Source organism: Idiotropiscis lumnitzeri, chromosome 14 (assembly GCF_059441095.1).
Source record: "Idiotropiscis lumnitzeri isolate Australia: NSW breed Sydney's pygmy pipehorse chromosome 14, RoL_Ilum_1.0, whole genome shotgun sequence".
NCBI classification, from domain to species: Eukaryota; Metazoa; Chordata; class Actinopteri; order Syngnathiformes; family Syngnathidae; genus Idiotropiscis; species Idiotropiscis lumnitzeri.
The window spans coordinates 585,001-610,000 of NC_142404.1; the positions used below are offsets into that span (position 1 = coordinate 585,001).

General features: G+C 41.4%; 1 protein-coding gene and 1 long non-coding RNA gene across 2 annotated transcripts in view; both read right to left on the reverse strand.

The window, feature by feature from the left end:
- Positions 1 to 25,000, reverse strand: part of wdr4 (WD repeat domain 4) — a 111,625-nt gene that overhangs the window by 38,490 nt on the left and 48,135 nt on the right. The window contains exons 10-11 of the mRNA XM_088315642.1: positions 23,007 to 23,196; positions 22,550 to 22,619 (exon numbers count right to left, since the gene is read on the reverse strand). Coding sequence (XP_088171768.1) covers positions 22,550 to 22,619; positions 23,007 to 23,196 — 260 coding nt within the window. The remainder of the gene's footprint in view (positions 1 to 22,549; positions 22,620 to 23,006; positions 23,197 to 25,000) is intronic.
- Positions 8,382 to 10,340, reverse strand: LOC148323094 (uncharacterized). Its single transcript, XR_015846444.1, has 2 exons — positions 8,686 to 10,340; positions 8,382 to 8,605 (listed from the first exon to the last, which is right to left on the reverse strand). It is a non-coding gene; the product is annotated as an uncharacterized LOC148323094 (long non-coding RNA).

Below are 25,000 nucleotides of genomic sequence, written 5' to 3' on the forward strand. Positions count from 1 at the left end.
AGACGAATGTCAAGTAGAGTCAGGGGAGCAGCCACATTAAGCTGCCATCTTAGTCCGCGGCTCAACAGCGCCCCCGCACATTTCCTGATTTTCATTATTTCTTAATATTTCCAAAATGAACAGATACAAATAAAATATCTCATTTCAGTTTCCTGATAAAAAAATATATAAACAACTTGTTACTGAAAAATGGGCCATCTTGGATCTTGTTCTCCTTTAAGCATTTCCTCCTTTGTGGGAAAGGCTATACAGTAATCTACGTTCCAAAAATAACTTGCGATAGGTGAAATCCGCGAAGGAGTCAGCTTTTTTATTTTTTTTTATTATTATTTTACAATGCATTTGATATGATGCATTGTTGTGCTTTGTTTGCGTGTATAGATGGGAAGTTGTGGTCCCGCAGTGCCACCTTGTTTGTTTTAAGCGTGTTATTTCTTCTTCTATCTTGTTTTTGTTATTCAACTTCCGGGTTGCTTCACTTTGTTTGAGACGTCTGCTCATATGTTGACAGAGGAGCTATCTATATTAACACACACTAGGTGTAGAGCATTAATTTGATTGTTTGGGGAAAGAATTGACATTGGGATTATTTTACATTGTCAGTAGCTCAGAATCTCGATGTGTATCCCAAGCTAAGGCAATATATCAGACTGTCAGAACTGTTAACTAGCGCCCTTGGAGAGCAGAGAGATGTATAAAATGTTAAATATATTAAAAATGTAAATTATTAGTTGCATGGCAAATTGAAATGGAGTCATTTGATTCATTCATATTTCTTCATTCCTTTGTATTGATTGATAGGAGCTGTAAGAGCCAGTTCTTATTGTGCTATATTTTATTTTATGTTAGGTATTTACCAGCATGTGGACTTTGCTACAAGAGGAAGGAACACATTGGACTTGGCCTACACAAATATCAAAGGAGCATACAGAGCAGCCCCCCGCCCCCACCTTGGCTCATCAGACCACCTTTCTGTTATGCTAATTCCTGCATACAAGCCCCTGCTGACCAGAGAAAAACCTACAGTGAAGCAGGTGAGGGTGTGGACTGAGGGGGCAATGGAGGCACTACAGGGCTGCTTTGAATGCACAGACTGGGACATGTTTAAATCGGCTGCCACCTACAACAACAAAATAAACATAGATGAGTATGCCATGTCTGTGTCAGCCTACATCAGTAAATGCGCAGAGGACGTCAGCAACACCAAAACCATCTGCAGCCGTGCCAATCAGAAGCCCTGGATGACTGCTGAGATACGCAAATTGCTAAAGGCACGGAACCTTGCCTTTAAATCTGGTGATGAGGAGGCACTGAGATCAGCGAGGGCCAACCTGAACCGTGCTATCAGACTAGCAAAGCGATCTCACAGTCAAAAAATCCAGGACCTTTTCCTCAGCACAACCAACACCAGGGATATGTGGAAAGGCATTCAGGCCATCACCAGCTACAAGCCAACCACCCCCCCAGTGGGGGACACTGGCATGGACTTCCTGAATGACCTCAACAACTTCTTTGGGAGGTTTGAGGCACAAAATGGCACCCCTGCAGTGAAAGCGGTTCCACATCAGCACGAAAGAGCACTCCTCCTGGACTCAACTGACGTGAGGAAGGGGTCAACACACGGAAGGCTCCAGGCCCTGACAACATTCCAGGGCGGGTCCTTCGGGAGTGCGCCGATCAGCTGGCTTGTGTCCTAACAGACATTTTCAACACCTCGCTAGACCAAGCCACGGTACCATCATGCTTCAAGATTGCCACCATCATCCCAGTGCCAAAGAAACCCCAGATCTCATCATTGAACGACTACCGGCCCGTTGCACTGACTCCTGCCATAATGAAGTGCTTTGAGAGGCTGGTTAAGGATCACATCACCTCCAGTCTCCCCTCCTCACTTGACCCCTTTCAGTTTGCCTACCGGACAAACCGCTCCACCGGGAATGCCATCTCCTCTGCTCTTCACCTGAGCCTGACACACCTAGAGGAGAAGAACACCCATGTGCGGATGCTGTTCCTGGACTTCAGCTCAGCATTCAACACCATCATCCCACAACACCTGGTAGACAAACTGAGACTTCTGGGCTTCAACACCCCCCTGCGGAACTGGCTGCTGGACTTCCTCACTGACAGACCCCAGTCAGTGCGGCTTGGTCAGAACACCTCCAATGTCATCACCCTCAGCACGGGCTCCCCCCAAGGTTGTGTCCTGAGCCCCCTGCTGTTCACCCTGATGACACACGACTGCGTCCCTAGGTCAGCCACAAACCACATCGTGAAGTTTGCGGACGACACAACAGTGGTGGGCCTCATCAGGGACGACAACGACCTGGCCTACAGAGAGGAGGTGGAGCAGTTGGTGGGCTGGTGCAGAGTCAACAGCCTGGTCCTGAATGTTGACAAAACTAAAGAGATCATTGTCGACTTCAGGAAAAACCAGCCCAACCATGCCCCACTTCTCATCAACAACAAGGCTGTGGAGGTGGTCAGCAGCACCAAGTTCCTAGGGGTGCACATCACAGACAAACTCACCTGGTCTGTGAACACTGCATCACTGGTGAAGAGGGCACAGCAGCGCCTGTACTTCCTGCGGAGGATGAGGAGAGCCCACCTGCCCCCACCCACCCTCATCACATTCTACAGAAGCACCATAGAGAGCATCCTGACTAATTGTATCTCTGTGTGGTGTGGAGGCTGCAGTGCCTCCGACTGGAGTAGTGTGAGGAGGGTGGTGAGGACAGCAGAGAAAATCATCGGGACTTCTCTCCCCTCCATTCAGGACATTGGCCAGAAGCGCTGCCTATCCCGAGCCAAAAACATCATTAGGGACCCCTCTCACCCCCATCATGGACTGTTCACTCTGCTAGCCTCTGGGAAGAGGTACTGCAGTGTGCGGTGCAGGACCACCAGGTTCTGCAACAGCTTTGTCCCCCTAGCCATTAGACTGTTAAACGGTCAATCACACACATAGCAAGCCTACCCAGCTGTTACCCCCCCACTTGCGTGTTTCTCTCTACAAACTTTCTATTTTTTTGCACTGTTGTACATAAAATCCCTTTTCTATATTCCAACTCAATACTACATATTTATATCTGTATATTTATGGAACCTGTGCGGGTCAGATGTATCGACATTTCGTTCTGTATACATGTGTACAAGAATGACACTAAAGTATATCTGAATCTGTATCTGAATCTGAATCTGAATCTACAAAGATTCATGTTTAGTGCTTAAAGGTAAACTATGGGATTTAGAATTTACTGTGTTGTAAATAATGGTGTAGTTAATTTGATAATTCTGATTTGTGATTGACTGCGCATGCGCGTGTGGCGAGATCCCCCCCCCCCGCCTGTGCATACAGAGGAAGAGTAGACGATGTTCTTGTCGTGTTCTTCAGTGGAAAAAAATAAATGTGGGACAACTGTAAACTTGTTGGTGGCTTTTACTAGTCTCTGCTACACATCACATACAAAGCAACAGCGCATGCACCATATATCCTGTCCGTCCGTAACCAAAGATTAGTTGTACAAGAGATGAATCGGTCCCATTACAGCACTGTCATTCACAAAACAATACAATACACCACAGTGCTGGTAGTCGTGGAAGCAAAACATCTTTGGACCATTCCCGCAGCGTTCTCATAGTCAGCGTCTTCAAGTTGTCCATTTGTTGTGCTGAACGACATTGCTCACTGTACCGGGTTGTGAAACGTTTAATACAAGAAGACGAAAGAGTTCCTTTGGCTCCGTGTGAGTACTTGAATGAAAGTGAAAGCTGTGGATAAAATGATGTGACGCCACGGACGAGTCAGAACAACCTTCGTCTGCCCACACTGATTAACAAAGCTTACGAGAAAAGTGAATTTCTGCCGTTACAGGAGCGTTGTGTAAACATTATTGATATGTGCATTATTTGTGAAAGTACTATTACAATTTGTGTTTTTCTGTTCTGTAGTTTTCACAGTGCAGAGTGCTGAACATGCTTGTTCAGAGATAAAAGAATATCGACACCCGTTTGAAACTCTCTGCGTCCTTATTCGAAATCCAAGGGGCCGCGACACAGAGCACAACACCACCGTAAAAAAAAATCCGTGAAGCAGAGATAGGTGAAGCGCGATATAGCGAGGGATTACTGTATTAAATGCAAACTATGATGCTCTTCCCCCGTTTAATGGTATTTCAAAAAGTAAAGGTTGTTTTTAAAATATTTTTGGGGAGTTTATTCTGAATAATACTTTCCCTTCTCTATTTTAATCTTGCATTCTGTTAAAGATGTGCTCTCAAAGTCCTTACTTTGTTACGTATATGTTTATGATGTAATACTTTGTCACATGCATGCTTATTATGTGCCGCCCCTTTCATCCCTTTTATCCTTTGTAGCCTCAGAATAAAATCTTCACTTCTTCCACACTGTCAGACGAGACAGGTTGTGTGCATTTATTCCTCTGTCAATACAGAAATTCTGGTTTGCTGATCCTGAAAATAGTTGGATGCGATACTACTGCTGCGTAGTACCACTCTGCCAACAGGTTATGGGCCCAGGACCCGACTGAAGCCAGGACAAAATCAGGATTTTTTGGACTCTACCACAAGAAAGAAGCCGCGACGTACTGCGAGTCTGGTGAGCATAACTGCGACTAAGCCAATGGCTAACGCAATGAACCGGCGGCCGACTGAAACGGGTAGCCGCCTGAGTAGACTCGTTTTTGACGGGGATGAGAAAAACTATGAACTGTGGGAGACAAAGTTTTTCGGTCATTTAAAACTACAAGGGCTCAAAGACGCGGTTCTGTACAATCCTGCTGAAAATGAGACAGATGATGAAGATGATAAAAGAGCCGTCTTTGAAGCGAAAAATGCCGAAGCATATGCAGAGCTGATATAATTTTTGGATGACAACAGTTCATCACTGGTAATGCATGATGCAGCAGATGATGGACGAAAGGCACTGCAAATATTGAGGAAGCATGATGCGGGTACTGGCAAGCCGCGCATTCTTAGCCTCTACAAAGCGTTGACCACGCTCAGAAAATCTAACAGTGAGAGTGTCACTGAATACATCATCCCGGCAGAAGCCGTCATCACAGCACTTCGAAAAGTTGGTCAGATATTGTATGACGAATTGCTCATCGCAATGGTATTAAATGGGCTGCCTGAATCATTTGAACCATTCAACGTCCACATAACTCAAATTGAAGAAGCAATGACTTTTGCTGACTTCAAGACGAGACTACGGGACTACGAAGACAACAAAAATCTAAAAAGACAAGAATCAGAGGAGAATGTCATGAAAGCAAGAGGACGACCAAGTACGAAAACAGAAAGTGCCGAAATTGAGTGCTTTAAATGTGGCCGTAAAGGACATAAAGCTAAAGAATGTCAACGTAAGCAGTGGTGCAGTTTGTGCAAGAGCGCCACGCACCGCGACTCAAACTGCAGGCGTAAACAACGGTCGGATAACGCACGAAAAGTTGCAGACGACAAGGATTACGCATTCCACCTGAATGACATCGACACAGATATCCAGCCGGTGCGCAGCATCAACAAAACAGGTCTGATGGTCGACACGGGCGCCACTTCACACATCATAACCGATCTGGGGAAGTTCAAAGCGTTCGATGACAGCTTTCAAGCCGAGACACACTGCGTGGAATTGGCTGATGGCACAAGATGCAAAGGAGTAGCAGAACACAGGGGAGACGCGGAGGTCTGCCTGATGGACAACAACGGAGAACGACACAAGGTGACACTGAGACAGGCGTTATTCGTTTCATCTTTTCCGCAAGACATCTTTTCTGTACAGGCTGCTACATCCAGTGGTGCGACAGTCATCTTCAAGAAAGGACATAATGTTCTACGACACAAGGATGGGACAATTCAACATTTACAAATACGACAGGATGTATTATTTAAACACTGTGAATGGAGAAAATGATGACCAATGCAAAAGGTGCTGTGACATGCAGACATGGCATGTGATCATGGGTCACTGCAATTATGATGATATTCTAAGGTTGCAAGAGGTTGCCGATGGCATGGTGATTAAGGGTAAAATTGACAAAGCAACATTACAATGTGATGTGTGCACTCAGGAAAAGTTTATTCAAACTAGAAATAGAGAACCTGTTACCAGAGCTAAAAATGTACTCGACATGATCCTGAATCAATTGACGGACATCGTTTTGCATTGTCATTTACTGACGATTACTCCGGTGTATTTCATGAAACACAAGAGTGACACAGTACTAGCAACTGAGAAATTCTTGGCAGACTCAGCCCCATACGGCAAAGTCAAATGCATCAGATCTGACAATGGGACAGAGTTTCTAAGTAAAAACTATCAAAATTTGCTGACTAAAAATAGCATCAAGCATGAAACATCGGCACCATATTCGCCACACCAAAATGGCACAGCTGAACGTAATTGGCGCACATTATTTGACATGGCGAGATGCATGCTAATTGAGAATGGATTACCTAAGATGTTATGGACCTATGCAGTCCAGACAGCAGCTATTGTGAGAAACAGATGTTTCAACAATAGAATAAAACAGACAGCTTATCAAATGCTAACGGGGAAACGACCTTACCTCTCCAGGATGCAAAAGTTTGGTTCTAAATGTTTTGCTTACATACAGAACAGAAAGAAACTAGACTCCAAGTGTGAGGAGGGAATATTTGTTGGGTATGACAAAAATAGCCCTGCCTATCTGGTGTTCTATCCAGACAGTGAAAAAGTGCAAAAACACAGATTAGTTTGTAGCAAAATCTGTAGCAGAGCAAGAAACACAAACTTTCACTAGTGATGATGACGATCTGGTACAGAACAAACCAAGGGCAAACCAATCTGGACCAACCATAAGTGTGAGCCCAAATGTCACTCAGGGTCATGAACCCAAAATGACACCTGATGTGGACAGCCAGTCACAAAACGATGAAACAGAACAAAAAGAAATGGAACCTGAAGTGAGTGACCAAACACAGACTGATGAAACTCAACAAAGACGATACCCTTCCAGAGAGAGAAAGAAACCAAAATATTGGTATGAATATGTAAGTGGTGAAGAATCTGATGATCAGACTTTCACCAGTGTTGACTACTGTTACCGGTTAATGTGTAACATACCTGTAACATACAGCGAAGCCATAACCTCATCCAATGCAAAACAATGGTGTGATGCAATGGATGATGAGATGCAGTCGCTAAAAGACAACACGTTTACCCTGACTAACTTACCTAGAGGTAAGAAAGCAGTGGGGGGGTAGATGGGTGTATGCGGTGAAAAGCAATACTGAAGGATGTGAGAATTACAAAGCACGTTATGTTGCAAAGGGATATAGTCAAAAGATGGGTGTAGATTATGATGAGAATTTTTTACCCACCGCAAACATGAGTGCTAATGCAAATAGCAGTACAAGATAACCTGATTCTACACCAGATGGATGTCAAAACAGCATACTTGAATGCACCAATTGACTGTGAAATTTACATGGAACAGCCAGAAGGCTATGAAGTCAAATCAAGCACTGGAGAGAAAGAAATTGGTGTGTAAGTTACAAAAGTCACTTCACGGACTAAAACAATCCGGAAGAAATTGGAACAAAATGCTGCTTTGTGCAAAACCCAGCCGACCATTGTGTTTTACAAAAGTGAACAACAATGACAAAGTGATCTTGATAATACGGGTTGATGACTTGATTATTGCCGCAAGCAATGAAAAAGTGTTAATGAACGTGAAAGAAATGATGACAGCAAAATTCAAGATGAAAGACTTAGGAAAGCTGAAACACTACCTATGTATTGATTTTGAACAAAATGACAAGTGTATAAAAATGACACAGGGAAAATATGTTGAAAAACTACTGGAAAGATTCAACATGCACGACTGTAAACCAAGAATGACACCATGTGAACAGAAACTTGACTCTTCTGGGAACACAGAAGAGATGTGTGACGTCAAGAAGTACAGAGAGGCTGTGGGTAGCTTAACTCATTAAATACCAGCCATTTTCACTGGAGCAACCCGCTCAATCCGAGCGTTTTCCTGGGTTTTGACTAATATTGCAAGGCCCACAGAATATTGTATTCTAATGCTATATAGACATGGAGCACACCAAAAGAAAGATGAGACTCTCTCCTTTCAACAGAAAAAAATAGTTTGTTTCTATCTTTTTCCATTCTTGAGCAATCGCCATTTGAAAATAGCTAAATTTCATGAAAACTCCAATCCCTGGGGAAAAAACGGAGAAAATGAGCTTTTTGTAAACTGATGCATTTCGACCATAATTTGAACTTTGACACTATTATTTATGGCTTTTATGACACCTCTAACATCTAAATAATGCATGCCTTCTATAAAATACCAAAAAAAAAGCACAAAAAATATGTTTTTGATAACAAAATAAATTTATTTGCACATAACAGAAAACGACTGAACTGTTGAACTATGTACAAAAATGAAATACATCAGTGTCATACATACTTTTTTTTTGTGTGATATAAAATAAAACAGTTGCCTTGATGCAAGGGCACACAACATTTTTTCGATTTTCCTCGGTTGCCATCCAGTGTGTGTGACGCCATCCGGAACCACTGCTTCCTGATGCACAACCTGTAAATATAAACAATTGGAAATATATATTTATTGCTGCATTTTATTGCTGGCGTGTGAAGTTTCATATTATAATTTACCTTTCTTTGCACCAACAAGACGAGGAGGAACCTTCTTGCCGCGGGATGCACAATCTGTGAATTGTAGAAAGTTTGTATGATTACTACACCATTCAGTATTGCTTCCTCATCGGGGAGGAGTCACGCTTGCTTGAAGTGCACATTCGCTCGCATACTTCCTAGTCGGAGTTGAGCTATGCTCGCGTCTAACTACACATTCACGCAACATATTCTTCCCGCAAGATGCATGATATGCAAAATAAGTGGATATAAGGGCTAACCACATGTTCAATTGTAACTTGCGAGCGTTTATTTCCCTGTTCGGGAGGAGTTATGCTTGCTTGGAAGCGCACATTCGCTCGCTCACTTCCTATGCTCGCGTCTAACTACACATTTACGCGACATATTCTGCGCGCAAGATGCGTGATATGTACAATAGATGCATGATGGCTAAACACATGTTCAATTGTAACTTGCGAGCGTTTACTTCCTCGTCGGCGAGGACTTATGCTCACGTGTAATTGTGCAAGAGGCGGCCGGACGAGGAAGTCAGCGAGCAAGCTCGCGTCTAACTACACATTCACGCAGCATTTTCTTCCCGCAAGATGCATGATATGTAAAATAAGTGGATATAAGGGCTAACCGCGTGTTCAATTGTAACTTGCGAGCGTTTATTTCCCTGTTCGGGAGGAGTTATGCTCGCGTGTAATTGTGCAATAGAGGCGGCCGGACGAGGAAGTCAGCGAGCAAGCTCGCGTCTAACTGCACATTGACGCGACATTTTCTGCCCGCAAGATGCATGATATGTACAATAAAAGCATTAGGGCTAAAACCACATGTTCAATGGTAACTTGTGAGCGCTTACCTCCTCGTTCGGGGGGGATCTGGTGAGGACTCTCGGCTGCTTTGGCTATTGTCCGAAGGCAGGCGATGCAGGCCGCAAGGCACGCGCAGCCTCTTTAGACGCCTCTTTGTTGTGACGACGATGAAGCGTCATCCTCTCAACCAAAGCGTCTCCAAAGCCTTGATGCTTTTAGGAAGCTTTTTTTTTACAAAAAAACATTCCTCGATCGTCATTTGCTTGGAGGATTTCATTGCTAACGCTACTAATGCGACTGCTGCTAGTGCTGCTGCTACCCACGCTGCTCTCCACGCTTATAAGTCTACCCCAGGATCCCGCCCCCCCATTTGTACCTCTGGCGCAGATTCAAGGCGAATTTTCTGCACCTCTGCCCCCTGCTGGGTAATTTTTACATGATTCACAATGCGGCGAAGGCTGATTCTCAGTCAGAGGTTGCATCAGACCCTTATGTACACTATGACGCAAAAAAAACAAAAAACGTATTTATACGTCTTTGGTAGAGGGCGCCATTGCTTTAAAAGACGTATTTATACGTCCAAGGGAGTAAATGAGTTAATTTATTTAACTACGTGCACAAGACCTTATTTAAGTTTTGTTGTGAATAAGTTATCCCAATATTTAGCTACGCCAACAGAAGAACAATGGTCTACAGTAAAACACGTCTTAAGGTACTTCAAGGGTACAACTGGCAAGGAACTTTGCTTCACTAAATGTGATGACAAACTTGGATTACAAGCATACAGTGATGCTGATTGGGCAGCTGACACAAGTGATAGACGAAGCACAACAGGTTACTGTATTAGCTTGAACAAAAATGGCCCTGTTGTTTCATGGAAGACAAAGAAACAACCTACCGTTGCATTGTCCACATGTGAGGCCGAGTATATGGCTCTAGCTGCCACAATGCAAGAATGTTTTCACATAGTACAGTTGGGCCATATTGACAAATATCAATATGAGCGACCAATTATCTTTGAGGATAATCAAGGCACCATAGCACTGGCGAAAAACCCTGTAAAAAGGCAAAGGTGCAAACATGTTGACATAAAGTACCACTTTATCAGGTCAACTGTTAAGGATGGGAAAGTAAGTTTGGAATACTGTCCAACCGACCACATGGTGGCAGATGTTTTGACAAAACCAGCAACAAAAGTTAAGTTGAATACATTTGCCAAGTTCATATTTGGGAACTAACAGGTATGTTCAAATACAAGCTTTTTCCCAATGTTTAGAGTGGTCAAAATAACAATGTGAGAGCAAGTGGGGGTGTTAAATATGTGCTCTCAAAGTCCTTACTTTGGTACGTATATGTTTATGATGTAATACTTTGTCACATGCATGCTTATGATGTGCCGCCCCTTTCATCCCTTTTATCCTTTGTAGCCTCAGAATAAAATCTTCACTTCTTCCACACTGTCAGACGAGACAGGTTGTGTGCAGTTATTCCTCTGTCAATACAGAAATTCTGGTTTGCTGATCCTGAAAATAGTTGGACGCGATACTACTGCTGCGTAGTACCACTCTGCCAACACATTCAATAATTGTTTTTTTTCTTTTAACTAAAACTAACACTAAAACTAATACTAAAAGTAATTAAAGTTAATTAAAATTAATAATAATAATGTAGCCGTAAGGGGGCACAAGCCAGTGTCTTCTGATGCCGTTCCCAAGCCCGGATAAATACAGAGGGTTGTGTCAGGAAGGGAATCCTACGTAAAACTTTGGCCAAATCAAACATGCGAATCACATATATGACTTCCATTCCGGATCAGTCGAGGCCCGGGTTAACAACAACCGCTACCGGTGCTGCAGACCTACGGGCTGCGGGTGGAAATGGGACTACTGTTGGTTGAAGAAGGAGAGGAGGAAGATGTGTTCGAAGGAAGAAAGAGAAGAGGAACACAAAGAGTCTAGGCCTGAGAGTAGGGAATTTGAATGTGGGAACTATGACGGGGAAAGGTAGAGAGCCGGTTGACATGATGCAGAGGAGGAAATTGGACATACTTTGTATTCAGGAGACCAGGTGGTATTAGGGAGCAAAGCTAGAAGTTTAGGAGCAGGGTTCGAGTTGTTCTATCATGGTATAGATAGGAAGATAAATGGAGTAGGGATTAGTGTGAAAGAGGAGTTTTTTAGGAACGTCCTGGGAGTACAAAGAGTGTCAGATAGAGTGATGAGCCTGAAGCTAGGAATCGAAGGTGTGATGATCAATGTTGTTAGTGGGTATGGAGCACTGGTAGGTTGTGAGCTGGAGGAGAAGGAGAACTTTTGGTTGGACCTTGATGAAATAATTGAGAGCATCCCTAGAAATGAGAGAGTTGTCATTGGTGCAAACGTCAATGGACATGTTGGGGAAGGAAACCGTGGTGATGAGGAGGTGATGGGCAGGTTTGGTCTCCAGAAGAGGAACGCAGAGGGACAGATGGTGGTTGACTTTGCAAAAAGGATGGAAATGTCTGTTGTGAATACTTTCTTCCAGAAGAGAAAGGAACACAGCTTGACCTACAAGAGTGGAGGTAGGAGTACACAGGTAGACTACATCTTGTGTAGACGGTGTAATCTGAGGGAGATCAGCGATTGCAAAGTAGTGGTAGGTGAGTATGTAGCCAGACAGCATAGGATGGTAGTGTGTAGGATGACTGGCGGTGAAAACGACAAAGAGGGCAAAGGCAGAGCAGAGGACAAAATGGTGGAAGTTTAAAGGGAAAGAGTGTTGTATGACCTTCAGGAAGGAGTTGAGACAGGCTCTTGATAGTCAGGAGGAGCTCTAAATGACTGGACAACTACAGAAAATGTGATCAGGGAGACAGGTAGGAAAGTCCTTGGTGTGTCATCTGGAAGGAAAGGAGATTAGGAGACTTGGTGGTGGAATGAAGAGGTGCAGAAATGGATCCAGAGAAAGAGGTTAGCTAAGAAGAAGTGGGACAGTGAGAGTACCAAAAGTAGACAGGAATACAGGGACATGCAGCGGAAGGTGAAGGTGGCAGTGACTTCCGGTCGGAACACGTCGTAATGGCTATGCTGTGAGGGAACTCCCGACCGAACCAAAGCAAATGTTACATTACCCCTCTGAATTTGTGAGATCTGACTTTACACAAGGAAGATAACGTCGAGGGGGAGAGAAATACACCAAGAAACCTGACCTGGAGGCTTTTTTGAGCTAAGTGAACAGTCATCGATCTCTGCTAAAGTTAGCTACTAACGCAAATCGACTGGCGCAAAGCTAATCAGCTAACGCAAACCATGGCTGAATACGGAGTCATCTTGCAAGAGCTCCAACGACAACGACAAGCTATAAAGTATTAAAGAAGACATCACAAAAGTGAACAACAGACGAGAAGAAGCTGAAGAAAGGATAGAAAAAAACAGAGGAGAGAATGCTCAACGTGGAAGAGACTGACGGGGCATGTACAATTGCATGTGAAGATCGTGGACAAGCTGACATACCTGGAGAGCCACACAAGGAGAGACAATATGAGTATCTACGGTGTGCCCGAGGAGTCCGAACGGAAATCCCCTACAATGAGTTTTTGTCGAGACACTCCTGCGCGAGGGGCTACAATTAAGCCAATCGGACGATATTGCCATTGTACGGGAACAACGATCGACGGGTCCCCCACCCACAGCGAGACCCCTCCACGCTCTATCCTCATGAGGTTTTGGAGCTTCACAACCAAAGAAAAGATGCTCTGTAAAGCATGGCAACTAAAAGGCTTTACTTGGAAAGATAAACGCTTAACACTTGATAACGATTAGCATGGCAACTAAAAGGCATACTGAAAAGGAGAAGAGAATACGCAACCATCCGCAAAACTTTTAAGGACAATCAAATTCTCTTCCCTGCAAGGATGAAGGTGAAATACACTGATGGAACAAAGATCTACGACACTGCCACAGAAGCAAGTGAAGACCTGTCTAAAAGAGGCTTTCCTGTAAGTTACCAAATCACCAGAGACCATCGTGGAGCAGCTAAGACAACTCAACAACACAACTAAGACAACATCTTGGAGCAGAGGGAACAGAGGAACCCGTGCTGCAGTCAACCCACATCAAGCACTGGGATACAGAGAGAAGCTGAGAAGCTTTAGGAGACCAACTGCGGAGCCCCCTGGAGAATGAGGTTTCAGCTTTGTATTTTTTTTTTCTTTTTTTCTTATTACAATTTCTTTCTCTCTCTTTCCTTTTAAGGCCGTTTTTTCTTCTCTCTCTATGAAGTCCCAAAACAACTATCATTGCTGCCTATTCTAATAGGAACGTTTAAAGCAGAGGTATTCAATTAAAAGTCACAGAGGTCCACGACTAAAATTTCTTCCAATTAAAAGGTCTGAACCAATGTCCAACTTCCCTTAATGTCTAGCCTATGTTCACATTTTTATATAGTTTCAATATTTAGTAATTTTCAACAGAGCACAGTTATATACTAAATATTTAGCAATGTTCCCATTAAACACCTTTGCCAGTCAAGCAAATATAAGGCGTTTATTTCAAATTCAAGAAAATGTGGCTCCAGGAACTTAAGGGTGCCACGTCCAGAAAAAAACTGTAAAATATCTCCTTCAGAAATATCAATTGCGAAGCATCTTTTTCCTTTTTTTTCTTAAATCAAAGAGTTATCTGCCTAAAAAAAACGGAAAGCCTAATTATCCAAGTAAAGCAGGTCAACATGTTCAGTACACAATCAATAAAAATGGCTGTCCTCATGAAAAACTAATTCAAAATGAGCTTTGACACCACCTTTTCTTTTGAATATTTTTTTAACTTCTCTTAATGAGAAAAATGAGTTTGTGACTGCCCTGCCAGTGACGTAAATCTGGGTTGGAACGGAGTCAGGACCATTGGGATTTGGTAGATAATTTCACACATCTGGGCTTTGTGTTTTCCTTTTAAAAATGTTTGTGCAACCGCATTTAAGCACACCTTCACAACTTCCCCATCACTGAATGTTTTTTTATGTTTCCCCAAAATCCATGATACTTTTAGTGAGCATTCGTTTGCATGCCGCTAAGCTGTAAACGTAAATGTAAAAATCTGTTGTACTGCACTCGAAGTTCTATGTTTTTGCGTGCGCTCACCTGAAACTTCAGCGGATAACTTTCCGCAAAAGGGCGGTGCTTTGTTTTGTAGTGGCGCTTCGCAATGTTGCAACGGTTTCGGAGCATATGATGCACACTGGTTTTGAATCGGCTGCAGCCAGAACAAAACTAATTTTCGCCATCCATTCATTTAAAACAACACGCATCAAACTTGTTAACTTTTTAGCAAGGCATACTGTCAGCAGCACTTTCTTCCGGTCTGTTGCGCAATTGGCAGTGGATCATAAACAAAAGATGTGATTGGCTCAAATCAGTGACGCCTTTTCCGTATGAACTACAATTGCAGCGTCAACGTTTGCGAATGCACCCTGAAAAAAATTCATCAAAGATTGGTCATGGGTCCGGTCCGAACCATCTGTCGGTCCGGGTCCGGACCGCGGTCCGCCATTTGGTGATGCCTGGTTTAAAGGCTCAAACAATGTTGGTGCATAATACGATATGATCTCTGGTTCGGTATGGCGTTATCTCTTGTGGCATAGTCCTCAGCCAACAAAAGACTCCTTCACCGTCATGATGAGGATGCCCGTTAGAGGCACAAGAGGATCTGCCCAAGAGGCTCCTACCCTGGAAGTTATAATATTTATTTTATTTGAATCTTCACTTGTTAAGTTTATTTCTTGTTTTGAGTTCAGTGTTAACGTCGAGGAGCTGGGAACCTAATGTGTATTAACCCTAATATTACAAAATGTATGACAGATACTTAAAACTTGTTACTATAACTATCAATGGCTTGCATAGTCCAGTTAAAAGGTGGAAAACTAAACTAAAAAAAGATAAAGCAGAAATTGCTTTTATACAAGAAACACACCTCACAGATGAGGATCACTCATAGCTGAACAAACTGTGTTTTAAAAAAGTAGTTTTCTCTTCAAATAGCTCAGGAAGGTATATAAGGATAAAGAAGGTAGATACATTTGGACAATCGGAAAGATTGCGGATAATCTCATAACTCTCCTTAATGTATATGCTCCCCCTGGCAGTGACTGGTCCTTTTATAGTCACATCTTGGAGTTAACAACAACAGAAAGTCAAGGAATCTTAATATGTGGTGGTGACTTTAACATAATACTTAATGACACAATTGACTCGTCCAATGGCAAAGGTGGCCGTAAAAAGACCAGGGAAAAGTTTGTGCAACTTATGGAGGAGATAGGGGTGGTAGACGTATGGAGAGAACATAACCCAACAAAAAGGGAATATACCCACTACTCTCACCCACATAATGTCTACTCCCGATATTTTTATGTTAAAAAACAACCTAGAGTTGGTGAAGAGTTGTGATATTGGACCTTGCACAATATCAGACCATAACCCAGTAACTATTAATGTCTGCCTTACAAGTAAGAAAAAAATCTACCCTTAGGAGGATGAATAATAATATTTTGAATAACTGATTATAAAGGTAAATTAACGGATGCCATTAAAGAATTCCTTATGTTTAATGATAATGACGAGGTCTCCCCTGGATCCCTGTGGGAAACTCTAAAAGCAGTTATGAGAGGAAAAATTATAACCTTATCAGCTCAACTTAAGAAAAGCAACCGGCACAAACTCACATGCCTTGAAGAAAAACTGTTAAAATTTCAACAAGAACAGTCAAAGAATTTAAAAAGCGAAGTAAAGTCTGAAATGCAAAAATTGAAAAAAGAAATGGATATTAGCAACTTCGAGGTACAGAAAAAAACTTACCTTTATGAAACAACAATATTATGAGGTAAGTGGAAGATCTATGAAATTGCTTTCCTATAAATTAAAGAAACAACAAGCGGAAAGAACAATATTCAAAATTATAAATCCCTTGACCAACAAACTGGAACTGAATCAAGAGGAAATTAAACAATGCTTCCGAGGCTACTACAGTAACCTGTGCTCCCAGAATTGCACAGATAATGATGTACACATGGACTCTTTCTTAGCACAGTTAGATTTACCAACTTTGACGGATGAACACAATGATAAACCTCTCGCAGTGATAACAAAAGAGGAAATTTAGTGAGCTATCAAGAAGCTAAAAAGTGGCAAAATGGCAGGACCTGACGGATTTGGTCCTGAATGGTATAAAGCAATGGAGATGCAATTGACCAAAATTTTGCTTAAAACATTTAGTTGGGCCCTCGAAAAGAAGGAAACCCCAAAATCATGGACTGAAGCAATAATATCCATAAAAGGCAAAGACAAAGCCATATGTAGCAATTACCGTCCAAATAGTGTCTTAAATATTGACTATAAGTTATTTACATCTATATTATCAAAGCAATTAGAAATGATTTTGCCGGTATTGATACACAAAGATCAGAGAGGGTTTATAAAGCATAGACAGACACAAGATAGTGTCAGGAGAGTCTTAAATATAATGCGACATTCTATTCAACAGAAACTAGAAACCTTGATTGTTGGTGTGGATGCAGAGAAAGCTTTTGACTCTGTGAGGTGGACCTTTTTATATAAAGTACTTGGCAAATTTAGATTTCATAAATCGGTAATTGAGGTAATTTTGGGATTATATTATATATTATATAGAATAAAAATTAACGGGGACTCACAGAACCAATAGAAATACAAAGGAAATAGGCAAGGCTGTAGTCTCTCCGCGCTCCTCTTTGCTTTATATATTGAGCCCTTTAAGTCAGTGGATAAGGCAAAGAAAAGATATTAAAGGGGTTACAATTGCTGGCGAAGAGCAAAAACTTGCCTTGTTTGCAGATGATTTGTTATTAACCCTGACCCAACCCACACAAACATTACCCATAATAATAAAGACGCTTGAAGAATATGGTACTTTCTCAGGTTATAAAATTAAACTAAACAAGACGCAGGTACTAACTTTAAATTATGACCCACCCCAACACATTACCCAAAGATACAAATGGAAGTGGGACTCAGAAACGGTTAAGTATTTGGGTATAACATAGAGATTTCTCAAAGATGTATAATGTCAATTACAGACCTCTAAACGCCAAAATACAATTGGACTTACAGCGATGGAACACATTGCCGTTTTTAGATCTTAATTCTAGAATTGATTCTATAAGAATGACCATTCTCCCTCAGATGCTATCTATTTTAATGTTTACCATTTTCAATACCACAAAAGCAATTTTGAGAGTGGGACAGAATATATCAAGATATATATGGATGGGTAAAAAACCTAGGATTAAATATAAGACACTACAATTGAAGACAAATAAGGGCGGTATAAACCTTCCAAATTTACGAGAATACTTTCACGCCACCCAGTTGAGACCACTAGTGTGCTTGTGCTCTCAGACATACTCAGCAGGATGGAAAGATCTACAGGAAGAAACAATTTTGAAAATTCCATTGAAAGCATTAATGTTTGACACTAAACTGCAACAGGAGATTAATTTTAAAGAAAAACTGTCCGGTATGATGATTGAAGCCATGAATGAAACCATCAAAATGTCCAAATTAGAGGAAGACGCAAAAATATACCGATGGTGTGCCTACGACTCTGAGTTTATCCCAAACAAGTATGATAATCGATTTAAACTTTGGCTCTCAAAAGAATTAACAGACTACAACTCACTTGTCCACGAGTGAACAATTCAATCATTTGAAGCGTTAAAACAAAAACATAAGTTGAATTCCGATGATTACTTCAGATATTAACAGCTCAGATACTATTTTTATAAGAACATTAAAAAACCAGCGGACAGCGGATTCTTACAAACATTTATGTCATTCACAAAATCTGTACCCCTGACTAAGATAACCTTGTAATTATATGATAGCATCCTGGTGGGTAAGGATGGGAACACACACTATGTGAAGGAGAAATGGGAAAGAGAAGGGAGGATTAGTGTTACAGTAGAAGTGGGAATACATATGTCAAATACAATGCACTACGACTGGGTCAAACACTTGCCGTGAATTTTGTAGGAAGAACTCCATGAGCTTTTTTGTGTTGTAATTCAAGAATATTGGTCGGACATTCATTATCATTTGCAAAATGTATTTGACATTGTTCTTTCCTTGTCCTTTAAAGCGATGTATCTTGGTAAAATGGGTCTGCAACACATTAACAGTAAGGAAAAGAAACTTCTCTCTACTTTACTGGCGGCAAGCAAAAAGGCTTTGACAAGAAAGTGGCTTAAACCTAAGAGACCGACAATGGATGACTGGATTGATGTGGTTAAGGAGATTTTCACTATGGAGAGGATTTCTTTTTACCTTAAGCTACAACTGGACAGTCTACTTAACATTCAGTGCCATTGACGGATATAGACGCCAAAAATTTTAAATAGACTGGCCCCGAATGAGTTAACATGGTCCAAGTGGACTGAATATGTCAAGTCTATACGATGCGACTTTGTTAAATTTGAACATGTACATTTTTTCTGTGTTGAATCATAGCGATGTGAAAGGTTCCTCGACTCCTCAGTTAGTTAGCCTGTTTTTTTTTTTTTACTTTACTCTTTTCTCTTTTTTTTTTTTGCACAAAATGGAAGAGCAAAAATAAATGTAAACACTTTTTTGCTTTTACAATTGAATATGTAATGGGCTTTTGAATAATAAAAACAAAATACAAAAAAAAAAAAAAGAAAGTGGCTGTGACAAAGGCCAAACAAGGGGCTTATGATGACTTGTATGCGATGTTGGACAATAAGGAGGGAGAGGCCTATCTATACCAGTTGGCAAGGTAGAGAGACAGAGATAGTAAGGACGTGCAGCAGGGTAGGGTAATATAGGATAGGGATGGAAGTGCGTTGACAGATGCCAGTAGTGATTGGAAGATGGAAAGAGTACATAGAAGAGTTGATGAATGAGGAAAATGAAAGAGAACAAAGAGAAGAAGAAGCGACTGCTGTGGACCAGGAAGTAGCAAAGATCAGTCAGGATGAAGTGAGAAGAGCATTGAAGAGGATGAAGAACGGAAAGGCACTCGGCCCTGATGATATAACCGTGGAGGTATGGAAGTGTCTAGGAGAGATAGCATAGAATTTCTGACTGGGTTGTTCAACAGGATCTTAGACAGTGAGAAGATGCCAGAGGAACAGAGGAGATGTGTGCTGGTGCCCATTTTTAAGAACAAGGGAGAAGTGCACACCTATGGTAACTACAAAGATGATGAGCCACACAATGAAGCGGTGGGAAAGAGTGGTGGAAGCTAAACTGAGGGCAAAGGTGAACATCTCTGAGCAGCAGTATGGCTTTATGCCAAAAAAGCATACTACAGATGCAATATTTACTTTGAGGATACTGATAGAGAAGTACAGAGAAGGTCAAAATGAGCTGCATTGCGTCTTTGTAGATCTGGAGAAAGCTTATGACAGAGTTCCCAGGGAGGAACTATGGTTCTGTATGAGGAAGTCTGGAGTAGCAGAGAAGTATGTTCAAGTGGTGCAGGACATAAGACAATGGTGAGGTGTGCTGTAGGTGTGAAGGAGGAGTTCAAGGTGGAGGTGGGACTACATCAGGGATCAGCCCCGAGTCCCTTCTTGTTCGCTATGGTAATGGACAGGATGACACACGAGGTTAGACAGGAATCTCCATGGACCAAGAAGGTGGAGGAGTTTAAAGATAAAGATAAAGATAAAGATGTCCTTTATTAGTCCCACAATGGGGAAATTTGAAGTGTTACAGCAGTTAAGTATCTAGGGCAGGGGTGGCCAAATGTATTCATTGGCGGGCCACAATGGGTTCTAAAATTTGACAGAGGGGCCGGACCAGGAGCAGATGGATGGAGTGTTTTGGTAACCTCACCTCAATTAATTTAATTTTGAATGAAAGTGCACAAAAGCATTACAACAATATATATGTCTTTGATTTTTTGTCCAAGTTCGGCGGGCCGGATTAAAACGATTAAAACGCATGTGGCCCCCGGGCCATAGTTTGTCCATGCCAATCTAGGGCCTACAGTCCAGAGCAATGGAGAGTGTGGAAAAGAAGTGAAGAAGCGTGTGAAGGCTGGCTAGAACAGGGGGAGAAAAGTATCAGGTGTGATGTGCGATAATAGAGTTTCAACTAAAACGAAAGGAAAGATTTATAGAACTGTGGTGAGACCAGCAATCTTGTCTGGTCTGGAGACAGTGGCACTAAAGAAAAGACTAGAGGCAGAGCTGGATGTGGCAGAGATGAAGATGCTGAGGTTCTCTTTGGGAGTGACCAAAATGGATAGGATCAGGAATGAGTACATCAGAGGGACAGCACATGTAGGGGCGTTGGAGATAAAGTCAGAGAGGCCAGACTGAGATGGTTTCGACATGACCAGAGAAGAAATAGTGAGTATATTGGCAGTAGAATGCTGAGTTTCCAAGTGACAGGCAAGAGGTCTAGAGGAAGACCAAAGAGGAGTTTTATGGATGTAGTTAAAGAGGACATGAAAGTAGTTGGGGTGAGAGCAGAGGATGCAGAGGACAGGGTTAGATGGAGGCAACTGATTCGCTGTGGCAACCCCTGAAGGGAAAAGAAGAATAATTACAATTATTAATAATTACCGTATTTTCGCAGTCATAAGGCGCACTTAAAAGTCCCAAATCTTCCCCACTAACACAGCGCCTTCTAAGGCGACTGCGCTCATTATATGGACAAAGTATCACTCGCGACCATCAACCCTTTTACTCATTGGGCTGTTCGGAGTGCATGTTAGCACACCCTGCTGGACAAAGTGTGAGTCATCTATGCTTCAAAGTGACCATGACTATACATTATGTGACTATGGTGTTTGGGTGATGGTGTGGGAGAAAGCTGGACAAAAGGGCAGCTGTCCACAATGTTGTAGTCTGTCTGATCATTTATGTTATTGCAAGCAAGAAACGTCCCAGGTTTAGACAACAGACAAAAAGCCCAAAGCATGACAGCAAATCTCTCTAAACAGCCATGTGATTTGGCTGAGTCTGAGTGGCTCCCAGAAGGCATTGCTCTAGTGGCTCCCAGAAGGCATTGCTCTAATGGCTCCCAAGAAGCCATTGCTATATCATTTTGTGTTATTTTTATTTCTTTTTGGTATATTGATGGCATGAGAGATACATGTTTTGTGTTAATCGTATTTCTTTGTTTCATTGTTTGCTTGTATGCCGAGTTTCTTTTTTTTTTTTTTTTTTTAAACCGTGACTCTAAGGAGTGTGGTGACCAGTGAAGTCCCTCCCCTGACGTAGTCTTGTAGACTATTGCCATGATACCTATTATTGGTTAGAGTCATTGTTAATGATAGCAATTGTCAATGCTATCACGGCAACTGTCTTTGAAATGTGGCGATTGCTTATGCTATTGAGGCAAAGTGAATTTATTGAGGCAAAGTGAATTGCCATGGGCTGAGTCAGCGCGAGCAGCCGAGCTATTGCTATGCTAAAAGCAGCTGAGCTAGCGCCTTGTAAGGCGGTGCGCCCAGTGTGTTCTTCAAAGACAGAAATAGCACCCTCAACAGGTGTTGCGCCCTTTGAGGCAGCGCGTCCTATGACTGCGAAAATACGGTAATTAAATTATTAGTAACTAAAACAAAACATTAAAAAAAAAATTTTTTAAAAACCCCAATGACGACAATTAAGTAAAACAAGCTAAATGTAAGCGGACAACTAAAATAAAAACTAACTGCCATTCATCCCTTAGTTGATCCGCTTATCCTCATGAGTTTTAATTTGTGTTCTAATTACCCGCAAATTTATATTAGACCATATGGAAAGGGCTTTGTTATAGCTCCAGCTGTTGTGAAATGCGCTATATAAATATAGTATATGTATTGTATTGCATTGTATTGTATTGTATTGTATTAGGGTTGCAGGTGTGCTGGAGCCTGTACCAGCTGACTTGGTAAATTCAAAAACTATTATAACCGCGGTACATATTTTTTAGGTACATATACATTGTTTTAAACACTTCTGCAAAGCAATACAAGTCTGCAAAGCTGTGCCCTACAATCAATTTTGGGTAATACAGTTGCATGCATGAAGGAGTGGGCTTGTTGACTCACCATTAAGTGTCTGCCAGTCAGGCTTGAAGACCTCAGTCAGTCTTTTCAGTTCACTGGTCTCAGTTTCACACTAGATCAAGTGTAAAGAATGGAGGAAAATTAGAGACTGCCAAGGAATAATTTTTAACCACACAGTTTCTTCTATTTTGCATCATACTACCTATCTTACATGCAGCTGACCTTTTTTTTTCAAGACAGTAAGCCTTTGCTGAACACGTTTATTAAAAAGTACTTGTATTTGTTTGATTTACTGGATATCTTCAGATACTCATGAGAAAAGGTACAGTGGAACCTTGGTTTTCATATTATATCATTAAATTCAATGGGAAATGTTCTTTGATTTTCGTTGAATTTGGTTTTCGTCAAAATTCTTCGAAAAAAAAAAAAATCCCGCAAACCAAGCTTCCAGTGTACTTTATTTACGACAAATGTTAAAAATGCGTGAAGGGCAATGCACCTTCCAGGAGCATAGTTCATGCTTGTAGATATGAAGCAGTGGTTCACAGGAATCCATCAGCACCCAAAGCCGGCCTTCTGGGTCAAACGTCATGTGTAATGGACAGTGTGACAGGGAAAGCCTGCTGTACGGAACAAGTTTCTTCTCTTTATTCCCCTGGTTCAGCATGAAAAACTGAATTGTTGACACTCTATGAGCAAACGGGAAACACCAAATTGAACAACAGATCCAACAGTTAATAGTCATCAACTTAAGTAATTTATGCTTTTTATATGTAATGTATATATAAAAATATACAAATTAAAAGTCTAAACACCCCTGTTCAAAGTCAGGTTGCTGTGAGATAAATCAAAAACAAACAAAGAAAACAAACAATGTGACCTTTAACCTGGGAAAATCATCCATCTACCCATTCAGTATCTGACAGAATCAGAATCAGAATGTCCTTTATTGTCATTGTACTCAGTGTGCAACGAGATTAGAGAGTTCCCCACACTGCAATACAACAATAATTTATTTAAATATATAAATTAGATTCATTCACGGTTAAATAATTAAATAGAAAATAAATATGAAATTGGATAAATAAAAACATATTATGCTGCAGTTCTACAAGGTAAGGGTAGTTGTGTGTGAGACTTTCAGCATGACCCGCTTATCCGCACGAGGGTCTATGTTGGAACCTATCCCAACTGACTTTGGGCAAATGTTTTTACTGCCTTACGATTCACCACCACCTCGTGACTGGACATTAGTCCCATTTGCTCTCACCGCACAAGTAGAGTCAAGGAGTCGTGGCGGCCAATGTATCCACACCTTATGTTAAGGACTCAATTAAACATTCAAGCTGATGTCCAAATAGAAAATGCAATCCAGCGAAATGTCTTTTTTAATAACTGTACTTGTAACAGAGTAAGTTTTTTTTTTCTGTAACTGTAATGTACTTTTTTTCCCTCTTTCTTTAATATATCCTGAACACGTGATGTGTGCATGTATTCTGTTACTCCCCAACTAAAGAAAGAAAGAAAGAGCCCAGACTGTCTTAATCCAAGAGACATGTGAGCCATTCAGATCATCTGAGGTTAAGAAGAAAGTTTGTGTTCTTCTCATCGGATATGATGTCACAAAAAATAAAAAACAAATTACAGCGCGACAAACAATTCCAAAGACATGTTCAGAAACAAATTACAAAGAGAGGGTTTTCTACTCTATAGTCATCACATACACTGGGAAGAAATGTGATAAGAGGCTTGATTCTCAAGAAGCCAGGTTTTTAGCTGTTTACCAAAGGAAGTCAGCGTGGGTCTGTCTGGTATGGTATTTGGTATTGTGTTCCAGGTGTGAGATGCTCTGTACAAAAACACTGAGGTTTTTTTTATTGGTTGGTTTATTATCAGGGTCTGGTCGTCTGCGGTGGAGACTTTAACTTTAGATTTGATCCCAAACTGGACTCCACAAATCCAACTAGCCGAATCACTCCGCTCATGCTGAAAATTAAATCTTATCTGGCAAAAAATGGGGATAATTTGGCGTGACTTGCATTCATCCCTGATAGATTATAGTCACTATTCTAACACATTTAAGGAGTATGATCGACTTGATTATATTCTTGTTTAACGTGGGCAGATTTAAAGTTAATGTGTATATGTATTTTAATTTGTGTTCTAATTTCCCGCTAATTTATATTCCACCATATGAAAAGTGCTTTGTGGCAGCTCCAGCTGTTAAATGCACCAAATAAATGAAGTTGTACTAGTATTCTCTAGTACGGAATCATATTTGGATTGTGATTGTTCAATCTTTTCGTATAAAATAATTTCCTTATTTAGGAAATGACCACGGTAAATGTCCAGTATGAACGTGAAAGTATATTGACAAAATACAGCTTTTTTTTTTCTTCCTTCTTCTTCAATTCAGTCACTCTCTTACTTTACCTGCCCTCGTTTACCACACAAGACTGCATTGCTCATCGTCGTGCAACTTTTGAAAACAGC